Source organism: Aptenodytes forsteri, unplaced genomic scaffold, assembly GCF_000699145.1.
Source record: "Aptenodytes forsteri isolate BGI_AS27 unplaced genomic scaffold, ASM69914v1 Scaffold195, whole genome shotgun sequence".
In the NCBI taxonomy this organism is placed as follows: domain Eukaryota; kingdom Metazoa; phylum Chordata; class Aves; order Sphenisciformes; family Spheniscidae; genus Aptenodytes; species Aptenodytes forsteri.
Window position 1 is genome coordinate 235284 of NW_008795317.1, and position 14944 is coordinate 250227.

General features: G+C 36.9%; 1 protein-coding gene across 1 annotated transcript in view; it reads left to right on the forward strand.

Annotated features, from left to right (window-relative positions):
• LOC103899194 (usherin) overlaps positions 1-14944 on the forward strand; it is a gene marked incomplete at its 5' end in the record, with an annotated part of 310634 nt that overhangs the window by 235085 nt on the left and 60605 nt on the right. Inside the window, 4 exons of the mRNA XM_019472152.1 lie at positions 329-512; positions 1212-1369; positions 8597-8755; positions 9382-9544. Coding sequence (XP_019327697.1) covers positions 329-512; positions 1212-1369; positions 8597-8755; positions 9382-9544 — 664 coding nt within the window. The remainder of the gene's footprint in view (positions 1-328; positions 513-1211; positions 1370-8596; positions 8756-9381; positions 9545-14944) is intronic.

Here is a 14944-nt window from a genome sequence, read left to right on the forward strand (position 1 = left end):
ATTTCCCCAAGTTCATCTTTAAGTTAACAAGGTTAGAATTAGCCAATGTGTATTTTTTAAAGCACAAATAAATATGCAGAGACAACTGGGCATATAAAGGCTGCAGCCTTTGGCCTTGTTCTCCATTGATCTGTACCTTGTCTAATTGGTTGCATTTGATATAGGATAAACATAGAAAGTGTGTTAAATTCTGTCATTCTCTCTGGCAATGTTTTATGCTTTCATTACATTGCTGAAAGCAACAGCACAAACTGTGGGAAAGGAAAAAAAAACCCAACCCTTATGTTTCTGTCAGAAAATTAAAATAGTGTCATTGTGATGTTAATAGGGGTATGGCCAAAACCTCATCATATCATAGTCAGCTCAACAGAAGTGGAAATCTACTGGAGTGAACCAAAGAAACCCAATGGACTCATTACTCAGTATCGATTATTTCGTGATGGAGAACAGATTTTCCTGGGTGGCAGTACAGACCTGAATTTCACAGATGTTAACTTGCAGCCTAACAGTAGGTAAGTCATGTTAAAGGGCTCTGGTACTATGTGAAAGGTGTTCAAAATATATGTACATGTGTTTGTGAAATGGCAAAATATAAGTTACTCTTTGAACAAAAGAAACATCTCTTACAATATTACTTAATTACTGAAAAATTGTAGAGCACTTCTAGGAGGCTTCCAAATGTTGGAAAGCCTTAATCAAAGGACTTCTGTTTTTTTCCTTTTCTGAGAATAGGTCATTCTGATTCAAAGAGGGGGAGGCTTTTTTTTTTCCTTTGGGTAGTTGTTGGTGGCTCATTGGTTGATTTTTCCCTCATGGAATATACTTAGAAAAATTTAAGTCTGTACGGCAGACAGCACTGCACATGGTTTATAATGTTTCTGTGTATATTGAACATACTGGCTCAAAAGTAGCAGCTGCTGATATTTTTATAGAGGCCATTCTGAAATTGGTTTTGACACTTTTTGAGTCAATACTTCTCTCTCTTATGTAAGCTAATGTGAATTTTAGTATTAAAATTATTATTATGATAAGTAAAGAGTTACTTTTGTAACATTAAGAAATTTAAAGGTGAAAATCTTCACTAGTGCTGTATTTGTGATACTCTTTGTATAGCCTATTCACTTTAAATTGATGAAAATGGAAATGTTCTATTACTGATATGCCTAAAGCTTCTAATCGTAGTGTCTACTGATCTTTTTGTGTTTGCGCAGATATGTTTACCAGCTGGAAGCCAGCACTTGGGGCGGCAGCAACACTAGTGATAAATATGTTATACAAACACCAGTGGGAACACCAGAGAAAATTCATGTCCCATATAATGTCACAGTAATTGATGCATATTCTATATTTCTAGCTTGGGACATGCCAGGTAAAAATGTATTTCTATGTAGTACTTTGTAGCAAAATGAAAGGATGGAAAAATTCGTATATTCAGGCAGGCAGCTGAATCATTCTGATATTTTTATTCTTCGTATTTAGTTTTAGTGTTTGTGTGATTTAAATAACCAGTATCTAAAGCTGCTCTTTCCTAGAGACATATTATTTTAATAATATTGACTTATATACTTGACATGGGTATTGTGAGGATTAGCTGGTCAAAAATCCATATGTTAATTTGATCTTGTAAACTATTATTGAGTACAAATATTAAGGAAAAAAACCCCAATTGGACTGAAAATAAGTTTTCCCCTCTGTTCAGACTAACCTGAGTTATTGACAGGGAAACCTGCCAACCTTTTGGGTTGATGATGTCTTGATAGCTATCCTGGCATTTAAACTGTCCAGTTGTCCTGCAGGTATGCTTTAACAAAAGGTGTAAGAGTGTGACACAGAGATCCTGTGCTAGCTTTGACCTGATGGAGTAAATTTTATTCGCCAGAGCACCACAGCGTTATGTGGACATGTTACCTTGCAGGAGGGTGGGTCAGCAAAGGCCCAGAAATATTTTTCCTCTTGTTACTCTTCTGAACATCACCAGGTTGTCTCGGCCTGCTACAGAGGTAGGCTAAGAAGGAATAATTGAATAATAGCATCTTTTTATATGAGAGACTGTGCTCTGTTTCATTAATATAGATCATAGCTTAAGTGATTGCTGTACTTTACTGATGTTATAAAAATGATATGCAGTAGTTATTGTGGGACAACGAGAGCACTGTAAATGAACAATTTTCTGTCTAGTGTAGTTCATCTCCAGCAAGGTGTTTTCCAGTTTCTAGATATTGTTTTTTTCAGCTAAAATGAGGTCCTTTTTTTTTAGAAACTTCAGATGTTTGCATATTGCAATAACAACAATATCTGTTTTATCAATGAACTCAGGGAAGTTTTTGATGTCTTCTCTTCCTAATTATTTAAGATGTTCTTTCCTTGCATAGCAGTCACAGTAGAGTCAATTGGCATTAAAAATAAAGTCACCTAGAAAAAGTATTTTGCCTTCAAGGCTGGGATTGCAAGTATTGTGGCAGTGCTTAGCAGCGTTCACCCTACCCATTTAAGCAATGATTAATAAATCTATAATACCCTGAGCTGTCAATCTTTTAGTTTTCAGAAGCACAAAATCCATTATAGAAATGCTATAATATATGAAAAAGATTAAAATCTTAAATTAAACTTTTCCCCCTACTGCCTGAAAGGATTTAGAACCCAGCAGAAGGCAGGTGAATTCGAATGGCATATAATCTACAGTTGGTTTTATTGGAAAGTGACTCATACTGTATTATAGTTTTGATAATAAATATAATTTAAGGTACAAAATATTCAGCAACCTTATAAATTGATTTAAAACATAAGAATATACTGGAATAGCGTAGGCTTGTGAAGAGTGGGGTGTTTCCCAGAAAAGCTTGTCCTTGTTGTTCTAGACCTTTTCTTTTCCAGCTACTCGAATTCCTGTTACTCGCAGTAGGTTACAAGCCTGCAAGGAGAATCAGGCTCTGTGTAGTACATTGGGTTATGTTGCAATTAAGATTGCGCAGGTTCATGTATTCCTGAAACCACGCGATCAGGGGTGAGGAGGAGGCTGGACATTATGGCTCTGTAGAGGATGCAGGGTTGATGTATTCCCATGGCTCTAGGAATCATTCTCCTCAGTCAGGGGAAGGCACACATCCTTCTTTCCAGGTATTGGGATACACCTTGAACACTTACCTCACTTTTGTGGATATTTGGTGACTCAGTCCCTTCCTCTCTGCTTTCTCATTGTGGGGCCAATTATTTAAGTTTTTAAGTATGAATTAAGGGATTGTTTTTCATACAATGCCCCTGTTGGGTAGACAGGAAAACAAAACTTGCTGTTCCTTTTATTATAGCACCTCAGGGCCACTAGCTGATCTCACAGGAATGGGGAGTACTAACAGCAGAGAAATGTTACTAAATGCTACTAATACTACTAAAAGAAACCCTGTGTGCAGAAGCATAGGTATATGCAGAAGCTAGGAAATTAATTCTTGACCCTTCATAATCCTGCTTCATGCTCATTCTGAGATGTTTGTGCTCCTAGTGTTTTTTTCCCAAGAGGAAGACTGCAGGGGATGCAGGTGGAGGTTTATTTTGGAGGTTCTGATCTTCTGGAATAACATACATCCCATGGACAGGTCCTATGCACGCAGACATCTGGGGCCACATACATCCCCAGCTTGGTAGGATTAGCCTAAAGAGTCTACCACTTTCTGTCCTTATTTATGTCATTGTGCATGGAGTAACTTTTTCTTTTCTGATCTATTTTTTTCTGTGTATGAATCCTTGTTTCACAATAGGCTGTACTGAGATAATATAGGTTTCCCTTATAAACCCAGAATGCAGAGTTTGTTATAAGGATTGTCAGGCTTGGCACTCACTCTTGGACGAGACAATTGTTTTAATTGGTATAGTCTCCATGAAAAAAAGTGCTTTTTATTAACTAAGTTTTGATGAGGGGGTAGTTGGTCATAGTGTCTTCCTGTCTGTGGATATCAGGGATGCTTTGGCATTCTATCTTCCTATCTGCTGTAATAAATTTGGATCAAATAATCACCCTCAGGATTAATTATGGGCATCGTATTACACAGACCTTCCTTTTGGATGGCTTTAATTATAATGTTCCGACATCTGTAATGTATCTAAATCTTATGACTTTATAGATATGTAGCATTTCAAAACTCATGACTTAGCTAAATAGCAAGGTGGCTGAGTAGTGGTTAAAGTGATGGATTCAGAAAAAATATTTGACACACCTCACTCACTATGGAAAATAGGACTTTATTTTCTGAAATAGGTATGCCATTATCTTGTGTACATCTTCAGTGCACAGACCTCAAACGTACCGTACATTTCACTGATACGCTACAGAAGGATATCTTACAATTGTTATGGAACAACTATTAGTGCCATGGATAGAAGCAGAAAAGCTGAATGGAAAAAAATACCCCACCACATAATTCTCTCAAGGCATATCCATAAATGTTATTGATAGGTAGGCAGGTAGCCATCCTGCATTTCAGCTCATTGACAACCCCACTGGTCCTCACTGGGGACCCGATTCTTCTAGATATCTTCAGCTGCTGCTAGTGATACCATGAAAGCTGAACATGCTCAGAAGAGGATCCTGTCCTCTGCTCCTAGGTTACTTGCTTCACATGTTAACGATCATCTGGATTAAAATGTCTTCTTTCATCATGTTGTAACACTCGACTTCATCCACCTCTGGGTTTGCTTATCAATTAGAATGAAAACTGTGTAACATGTCTGGATTCCTACTTTATTCTTCTTGGGATCAAATTTGGTATTTGAATGCCATTTATTTGTCTCTTAGCTTCCCCAGCTAACCTGGTTTCTCCTTTATTCGTGGCCTAACAAATTGTTCTGAGTTTTGCTAATCCAATGTTACATTTCCTCACTTTTGTTTTCTCATGTAAATTATTGTTTGCTCCACATCACTGTAGGACAAGCTTTTCAAGCTCAACGTCTAAAGTTCTGCATCTTGAAAGCAGTCAGCATCTCCAGCTGTTACTGTCTGCAGAGTCTTGTTGGGAATACGTGATACAACCAAAATGAGATATCTGGATATTTGAAGCTTAATGTAAATACTTAATCTCAGTAGGACAATAGGTTGTTTTATTTTGTGAAGTTAAACATTAAAATAGAACTTTACTCTTACTTGTTTTTAAATAAAAGATATGACATTCTTATTTTAGTATTTGTTTACTATAAGTGAAACAGTTCAACTATTTTGCTCTAATTGTGATCGGGTTTCACATCATATTAAACAATTTTTCAGCAATTGACTTCAAACCAATTTCTGGTGACCAGTCTGTAAAACAGACTGTGGCTTTTCTCCCCCAATTCTAAGCATCTTGTGCTGCAAATTCTATTTTTGAACTACCCTAGTTTTGAAGTACACAGAGCCGTCAAATCTAATTTGCAGAGTTTTGCACAGAATTGTCCATTAAATGTTATCCAAATATAACCACAAAAAAACAAGGTTTAGTTTGATTCTATGATTGACTTGTCCGATTGCAAAATGTGCACCTGCTGTGAAATGAAATCGCAGAGAAAAAAAGTGGAATAATTTAACTTTTTTTTTTTTTAAAGATAATCAGGGTTTTTCTGATTACATCTTAACTTCATAAATGTTAAATAACCTATCAGCATCTAGTTGTTGTAAATTATGAAAAAGAGTATTGCTGGGAATATTAACCAACTAAATCCTTGTTCTTTAGTGAACATGAAAATGTGTTATGGCAGGTTGTCATTGTGCTCATGGTAACTTTGACACCAAATAACAAAACTGCCATTTGCACTTAGGGTAAATTGGTTCACTTGTGCTTTTACGGTTCCTTTTATTCTGACATAAATTTATGAACTCTGGAACTAACCAAGTCGTGTGGTTTCCCAGCTGACTTGAACAAATATGCCCATTTCATTTCCTTCAGTCATCAGAGCACACAAGGTAGTAGTTTCAGACTGGCTGCAGATGCTGAAGGCTATTCTGGAGGAAAGGGGTTTTTTACAAGTTTCTCTGTTGCATGAGTATATATTTTTTATTTTTCAGATTATAAAGTGATCCTTTGATCTTAGCATTCGATGAATTTCATCAAATTGTAGAAGAATTTCCATTGGATATTGGAATTTTTCAGGACGTTTACTTAGCTTTATTTACAATTTCATGTTCACTTCTTGAGAATATTTTTTCTCCTGAGCATATTTATTATTGATATCATTCCTAATATATTGCAATGTTTAGCAGAATTTTAAGATTTTGGGTTTTGGTTGTTTGGGTTTTTTTAGCATTTCTGCTGAGATATGGACTGAATGTTGGACATGAATAGGTCAATTATCTTGAAATAAGTGTCCTTTGCTGCATATTGATGGCTGCATTCAGCTGCCCTAGTTTGTATTTAATCTTCCTTGGGAAATCAAGCATTCTGAATAGTTCCAATTTCAAAGGTTTCTGGTGAATTTTGCCTGGAATAAATGCATTGATCAGATGCACAAAAGTGAATTATGTGTCACTTTCATAGGATAGTGGGTCTTTCTGGCTGAAGTATCTGGTCTGTTGTCAGGACTGGAGAATAAGGGAACCTTAACTGCGAGATTGAAAAAAGGTTTCTATTTCATGTGCTGTCTACCATTTCAAGCTCTTACTTTCGGATCTTCTGTTGTGTCCTTTACAGGCACTCCAATTATAGGGAAAAAAAAAAGAAAAAAAAAGAAAAAAAGGTAGTTTAGCTGTAATAATATATCTTTAATTACTGGTATAATTATACACTGCACACTCAAGTGCACTATTCCAGAGCATTTCATCTTCCATATATCACAGACAAAAAATAGTTTTCTTTGTTGCAGAAGCCATCTACTTCAAGATCACCTTTAAAAGTGGTATTTCTATTATCCCATTCTTAATTATTAGATCTTGGTGTTTTCCTTGAAACTTTTACGCTGAAAAAGGAAAATTTTACAGTGGGATTTTTGCACTTTCTGTCTCCTTCTCCCTTCACCTCTTCCAGTGGCTAACATCAGCATCTTTTTTCTTCCTGTAAGCTGAGCAGTTGAATACGATTGAAGTCATGCCTCCACTACAGGGCTATTTTTTCAGCTTTTTAGTGTAATGGCATTTCCTTTGTCTAGCATCTAGTGAGGCAGCAGCATCTTATTTCTTTGGGATTTTTATGTCCTCCTTTTCTTCTGAGAATTGTAAAAACTTGGTATTTCAAAGATTTTTCTGATCTTCCAAAGTACATCAGTTGTTTATAGTACCAAAAAGAAACTTGAAATCTCTCTGATTTCTTGTAAACTTTTTTTTTTTTTTAGTTAATGTGCATATTCACACACATACTTAGCTGAAAAAATCCATCTAAAAGATGCACAATGGTGGAGAAAAAATGCTCTTTGTAGCTTCAGGGTAATAGTATCAATGTAGATACTTTATCAGAAAAGGACCAAAACTACAATTAGGAGAAAGAATGGAGATGTTTTCCAAAGTTATGAATGAAAGATTCTCAAGATCTGGACAAGTCTCAGAACTGCTCATAGGCATCTGGCTCTTGGTGCAATCACGGACATATCTCTGTGACATCTAAAGTAGGAGTTGTGTTGAAAGAGAAATGTGATTTTACTAATCAGATACATCTTGACTCATTTCAGAAAGGTACCTTGTCTACTTTGTACTTTGTTCTTTCTTAAGACTGTACCTTGCCTGCATGAAGGAAACACACTTAACAGACACTCTTCTTTGGTTAGTCTCTTGGTTTTATGAAATTGCTGCTGTCTGCATAGAACAGTCTACAGCAGACAAAAAATAAAAAGCCTATAGCCCATTTCCTAATTACAAAACCAAACCAAACCAAACAAAAAAAACCCCAAACAAACCTTGAGAAGTCATGTGGGAGGAAACAAGAGAAGATCCGGGAACCTCTGCCGATCATTCTGAGGGGATGGCATATGGCTTAGGTTGCTCTTGTAAAGAAACTGATTTTTTCAGCTTCTCAACAGAACTGGAAAATTAGGAATTGGCGGCATGGGAAGAGGAATAGATGGGGAAAATGTTTGAATTAAAAGAAAATAGTAAAAATTGAGGGTTTTTTCTTCAACAAAAACTAAACAGTTTGTTTTTGTATCAGTTGAAATGATATGTTTCTTGGTTCAAGCTAGTGTATTGTACTTTACTGGTAAAGCAGGCTAAGAACCAACAGTCCGCTACTGCTGCTGGGCTGAAAAGGGATAATTTGCTGAATGGTGGCAATTCACTTTTTTGATCATATGACTCCATATTCAAACAGCAGTGCTTAGTAGCTGTTGCCCCTCCAAAATAAAGAAATAAAGGCTGCCCGCTTCCCAGTCATAAGGTCACTCTTCCCAGAAGCAGCAATTGCAACACAGGCATTGACTGAATTTAATTTTGATTTTTAACTAAGAACTGTAATGTCTGTCTTCCAGTTGTGATCTGCAGATGGATCTGTTTCAGTTTATATTTCAATGGTTGTAGTTTCCAAAAGAGGCAGTAGGTAAAACCTCCAGAGGGGGCTTACATTTAAAATTGCATATGATGAATGCCTCTTTGAAGTTGTCCTGCACTGTTGTTAGTATTTCAGATAATCACTGGTTTTTCTCTGTTTCACAACAGGGATATTCATTGTCGATGTGCCTTTGGAATACAACATCTTACTAAATGCAAGCAGTCCCACTCTACTGGTGAAGCCAGTAGGACACGCACATTTTGCTTTTGTCGATGGCCTAGATCCCTACACCCGGTATGAAATAAGAATACAAGCATGCCAGAATGGTAAGATGATTTTAAAAGACTCATGTCTGTGACTGGAAGGGAACGGAGATTTTCCAGATAGATTCAACTCAGCAAAACAGATAAAATCTTATTCCTACATTAGAGTCAAATGTTTACCTAGTAAAAAGAAAGCCTAGCACTGAATGAACCATTAAACATTTCTCCATGTTATGTCATGAATATTTTAAATGGAGATTTAAAAAATGTATTTTAGGTAATATGTGCCATTTTATTAAAAGCTCTTCACAAATAGCTTAACAATTTTTGAAAATGTGCATACAGAACAAAATCAGTTCTGTAACTGTTCACCAAAGGGAAGTGGTAATCGTAAAGACAGGAGAGAAGAGCCCAAATATTACAAAATTCCTTGACTTTAATGGAAATTTTCAAAATCCTATTGAAATAAGTCTTTCTAAAATGGCACTTTGGAAACAATTCTCTCCTCACCTGCACTGGTGAAAATTGGGAGTAATTCATCAGTGGAGTTGTGGTTATTTAAATGAGTATTTAATAATGAATAAGGCACCATTTCATCAGGAGCTTCTTTACTTGACATTCATTTGCTTTTACCGCAGTTTTTGTTGAGGAAGAAGCTCTCATCACTAACGAAACTTCTGGTTTTGTAGGTGGGTGTGGAGTGGGTGGTCAAACATATTCAAGAACTGCTGAAGCACCTCCTAGAGAATTGAGCCCACCTATCATTAAAGCAATGGGAACTGCACTCATAGAAGTGAAATGGGCACCACCTAAGAAACCAAATGGCATCATTACTAACTACTTTATTCACAGGTAAATGCTTTTATCACCTCAGATTCTTAGTCTTATTGAACTGTTCATTTCTTTATTCCTTGATATACTAAGAGGTGAAGAAAAGTGTAGAAGTATATGGTAAAATATATATTACCTGTCAAATGCTAAGGTAAGATGCTGATCTATGGATGGACAAGTTGAGAATAAGAGCTGAGACAAGAATCATCTTCCTGATCTACAAATGACAAAAAGCAGGTGAAAAATATACTTTTAAAAATTCAAAGGGACAGACAAAAATTGTAAGATAGATACTCTCACTGTGTTTACCCAGACCACTAGGTACATTCTTCAGTCCTCTCTGATAGACAGTTGAGAATTTTGGAATGGAAACAGGAGTAATTCACCATTTCTCAGATTTTTAAAAGCAATAAAAGGTATCTAGGTTCCTAACACAGATCAATTTTCCAAGATAAATTATGTTCCTGTTTGTAAGTAAGTAATCTGGAGTGTGATTACAGTGCATCTATTTATGTTCCTTGGTCTTTGTAGTCAGCTGCCCTGTCTGGGTGGTTGACTGACACATCCTCACTCCCTATGAGGAGCTTCATAAGCTCTGTGTGAGGATTTTTCTATATAGATAGCTGTGTTTAGGGAAGTATCAAAGTAGCAGAGCACTGACGTCTGCTATGCCCATTGACCCTTTTTTAAAAGCTCACTGAAGGGACCTTCTTGAATAGCTTCAGAAAGTCAGAGAATATAAAACTCAAGCCATGTATTGGAAAGGAATTCAAACTCTGAAGTTCCTGGTTTTCCCAACTCTAAATATGTGTGGCAAACACATGCTGGGCTGAACCTAGCCTCCCACAAAGAGTTTGGGACTTTTTATTATATTAGAGCTGTGACTGAGAAGACAGGGAATCGAATTACCTTTTGGAATCAGCAGTGATAATTAATATAAATTCACTTTTGCCTTAAACACATTAGTGGTCTCTAAAAATTCCTGCTTTCTTGAAATATCCTTTTGTTTGCTTTTTTTTAATTGTCTGATCAAAAAAACCAGGTCCCTCCCCTGTATGAAGAGGAATAAAGTGTATGTTACAGCCCAAGACGTGTCTTCACTCTGTTGGTTTTGTAAATAAAGCTGATGATTACTGTTGCTATTCCATGGCAGCCATAGAAAGGGAAAACAGGAAATATAATGCAGAAAGCCTGCTTCAGTGAAAAATACTGTAAATTGAATTTGACAGCATTTGATGGCATTTGATTATTCTAGTCACAGCCAAACAATGATATAAAGAGTAATATGAAACAGAATGTGTTACTGCCTAGCAGACTCAAAAGCAATAAACCTTCCTCCAATGTGACACAATCACTTCACAATCATAATTGTAGCCTGTTTGATACCTCTGAGTACAGCAGAAGGGCACTGACTGACATAGATACATTTTGTTTTTTATTTAAAGTGAAATGAAAATGGCGCACTGGGGCTCCAGATACAATCGTTATATTCACCTACATAGGCATGAATCACTTGGCAGTTATTTCAGCTGAAGTTTAAATGTGCTTAGACAACAACAATATCAAATCTTTCTCAGATAGCTGCAAAAAAATCAGAAATGGGATGTAAGTACATAGTTCTTTTTCATTTTGTAGCCACACATAGCCTTACATTGTTATAGCAGCAAGACTGCAGTATTTCTATGGGAGGTTATGGCATGTAATTTCTTCTTCATCATGTGCCTCTTCCTTACTGCATCACCACCAAAATAAATTCATTTAACTCAAAACCGGGAATGCTTGGGGAGCTAGCGTGTGTGCAGATCTTTGCATTAAAATGGCAGGACTCGTGCTTTCCTCTAGAATCATAAAAGCACTTGCAAGTTTGCAGCCATTTTGTTAGAAACAAAAAAATGAAAATGTTAGTTTATGATAAAAGAGATGGTGACATTTTATTTTTGATTCGTGTAGCAGTTTTAAACACAGATCTGAGGCTTTTAAACTTTTCTAGCAAGGACCACAACTTAGAAGAGATTGTGAATGAGAAAAGATCTGGTTCATGAGACAATCACCCAATCTACTTCTCTTCCCATTCATCATTACATAACATCCCTGTGACAACCAGAGAAATTGCTAGTCTGGAAAAATAATATTATGGAAATAGGTGATGTATTTCTTGCTGTATTTTAATAAGATATAGGTCACATCAGCTAATGGAACTGCTCTCTGTTGACCACCAGCATGCACTGTGTAGGATGCACATGAGATGACTTTTAAAGAAATATTGCCTGTAAAATTATAAGTATTTTTGTTTATATCTTGCTCAAGGGAGTGTCTGAATTTCTGTCAAAGTGTCTATGTCATGTTCAGTAAGATTGTATTATTTAGTATACATATGTGAGATTGTAACGTAGCTCTCATTAGCTGAGCAATCCTGATGGTGAAAATGGAGCAGAAAAATCAACAGGCAATTTAAGACAGAGAACGTGTCTCAGTGGCTGTTGACTGTTGTGACTTGCAGTGTAGAGGCTTCTAGACTGATTAATTCAATGCTTACCCTTATACCCTTAACCATGAGCTGCACCAAAGACAGCTTCCAAGGCACATATATTAGTAGATGGTTTAATATAAGAATCCTTATGGGTGGATATGTCATTGAGTATAAGAACTCCTGAAGGGTTTTATTTATACCTGTAATTAATATAATACCTAATCTAAACTAGCATATTACATGCAATAATCGCAAATTCCTTTTGTTCACTTTTTGACATCAAAATTTGTAAAAAAAAACCCAAAAAAGAAAAGAAAAATATACCAACTACATTAGTATAGATTTGTTGAATCCAAATGGTGAGTGAGGCTGCTTTGTTTAATTGGATGTGAAACTGTCGAGGGAAGCATTGTTGATGTTGCATTATTCCCCCACATTTGACAGTGTGATTCCCCAATCATTTGAATTTTACCCCAGGCCTTCTCACTGTTCCTAGAAATAACTCACTACCACTGGTAAGGAAAACAGCAGGCAATGCTAAAACATGTACTTTTGTTGCATGGTGAAAGGTAAACACATGAAGAATAATTCTGGGTTGATCTGCAAGACCTCAGGGATTCACTGAGTCTCCTTCCACATAAGAAAGCTGAGGGGTGAGTGGTGCGGTTAGTGTTGCTGCAGTCTTCTGCATACAGCTCTATAGTTATCTGTCACAAAGAAGATTATATTCTCCCCTTTATGTCATCTGGCTCAGATTGGCAGTGGGGCAGGGAGAATTTGCCCTTATAAAAATAACTCTATCTGAGAATCTTTAAAATGAATGTAGGCAGCAAATCAGACTATGCAGATTAAGACACAGCTTCCAGCTCTTGGAAATGTTATTCTCCTTTGCAGCTCATTGTACATAAGAAACACTTCCAGTTAAATGAGCAGTTGAATCTTAAATCTTAAGACGATTGAAATGATTACAGACTGTTCAACCACTTCTGTTCAAAGTTTATTCATACATGAAGATATTCTGGTTTTTAGCACTACAGATGGAACCATTTACCTAACCATAAGTTTCATTCATTAAATATTCAGCAGTAATAAGATCTAAATACTAAACCAGACTACATTGTACAGCTTCGCTTGTGGATGAGCTTACAGTTGGTGGCATATTTGATCTTTCAGTTTGAAAAAACTGTTTATCACAGAGTTTTGAAAATCTATAAAACATAAAATTGTGTATTCATTTAAGTGCCATACTGCTCGGTCAGACAAGACATATTAAATGTGACTTTATTGCACTAAAATATGCTCTCTTTTCACTTATCTACAGAGATTTTTTTAGGCATGTTTTTGAGTACACAGGGAAAAGGTATATTTTTAGGTGCAGGAGAAAGGCATAGCAGTGATTCACCTTTCAGAATTAATGTCATTTGCATTAAGTCAGTGAACAGCATCTAAGGGAATGTTCTGCATAAGGCTTAATTTGTCATTACAATAGAGCATGGGGAAGTGTATTAAAAATAGCTGATGGAATTTTGGGGTCAATGGGAAATTTTGTACCCCGACTCTTCCAGACATTTTGTTGCAAGAGAGAGAATTGCTAGGGAATCTTTCCTGCCTGTTCTACCTGCCATTCTTCACCCAGTTCTGCCAACCAATTCTCAGTATCAACACATCTTATAACTTGCCTATTTCACTACACTATAGAATCACAGAATTGTTTGGGTGGGTAAAGACCTTTAAGATCATGAAGTCCAACCGTTAACCTAGCACTGCCAAGTCCACCACTAAACCATGTCCCTAAGCACCACATCTCCACGTCTATTAAATACCTCCAGGGATGGGGACTCAACCACTTCCCTGGGCAGCCTGTTCCAATGCTTGACAACCCTTTCAGTGAAGAAATTTTTCCTCACGTCCAATCTAAACTTCCCCTGGCGCAACTTGAGGCAGTTTCCTCCCGTCCTATCACTTGTTACTTGGGAGAAGAGACCGACACCCACCTCGCTACAACCTCCTTTCAGGTAGTCGTAGAGAGCGATGAGGTCTCCCCTCAGCCTCCTTTTCTCCAGGCTAAACAACCCCAGTTCCCTCAGCCGCTCCTCATCAGACTTGTTCTCCAGACCCCTCACCAGCCTCGTTGCCCTTCTCTGGACACGCTCCAACACCTCAATGTCCTTCTTGTAATGACATTGTAGAGACATTGTACCTCAAAACTCTTCTTTTTTTTAAAATCACGCTTTAACCCTTTTAAACTAAACAGTGTTCACATAGCTTGCTTATCTCAGAGTTTAGCAAAAATTCTTTCGCTTCACATAAGAAAATAATGTATTCATGCATGCCTCATGTAAGCATATACACAAAGGTCAAATAAACAGCTGTGTACACACATCTATTCATTATATTCTTCATATTTGCATGTAAATACCTGGGTATATATTATTACAAGCAGCTAAGATTATCAGTTTTAAAAAATTGTTGCATTTTGTATTTTTAAAGTAATTCCTGGAGTTGATCTAACAAAATAAAATCCGACAGAATTCTATGAAATACAGATTTTCTCTTGCCAAAGAAATGTTCTTCAGCTTCTGTGTGTGTGTAGTGATGATGACACCCAGTAGTCAGACAAACCAATTTTATTTCTGCAAATTTGCCCTACTTGCAATAAAAGTGGCAGATAATGTAATTTGTTTTTTGCTGTTGGCATGGAGGGTGAAGGTGCTTTTATGTTCTGCAAAGGCCAAGGTTCCTGTGAAGATGTGGTGGGTGGACCCTGGCTGGATGCCAGGTCCCCACAAAAGCCGCTCTATCACTCCCCTCCTCAGCTGGACAGGGGAGAGAAAATACAGCAAAAGGCTCATGGGTTGAGATAAGGACAGGGAGAGAGCACTCACCAATTACTGTCACGGGCAAACCAGACTCAACTCGGGAAAATTAATTTATTACCAATCAAATCAGAG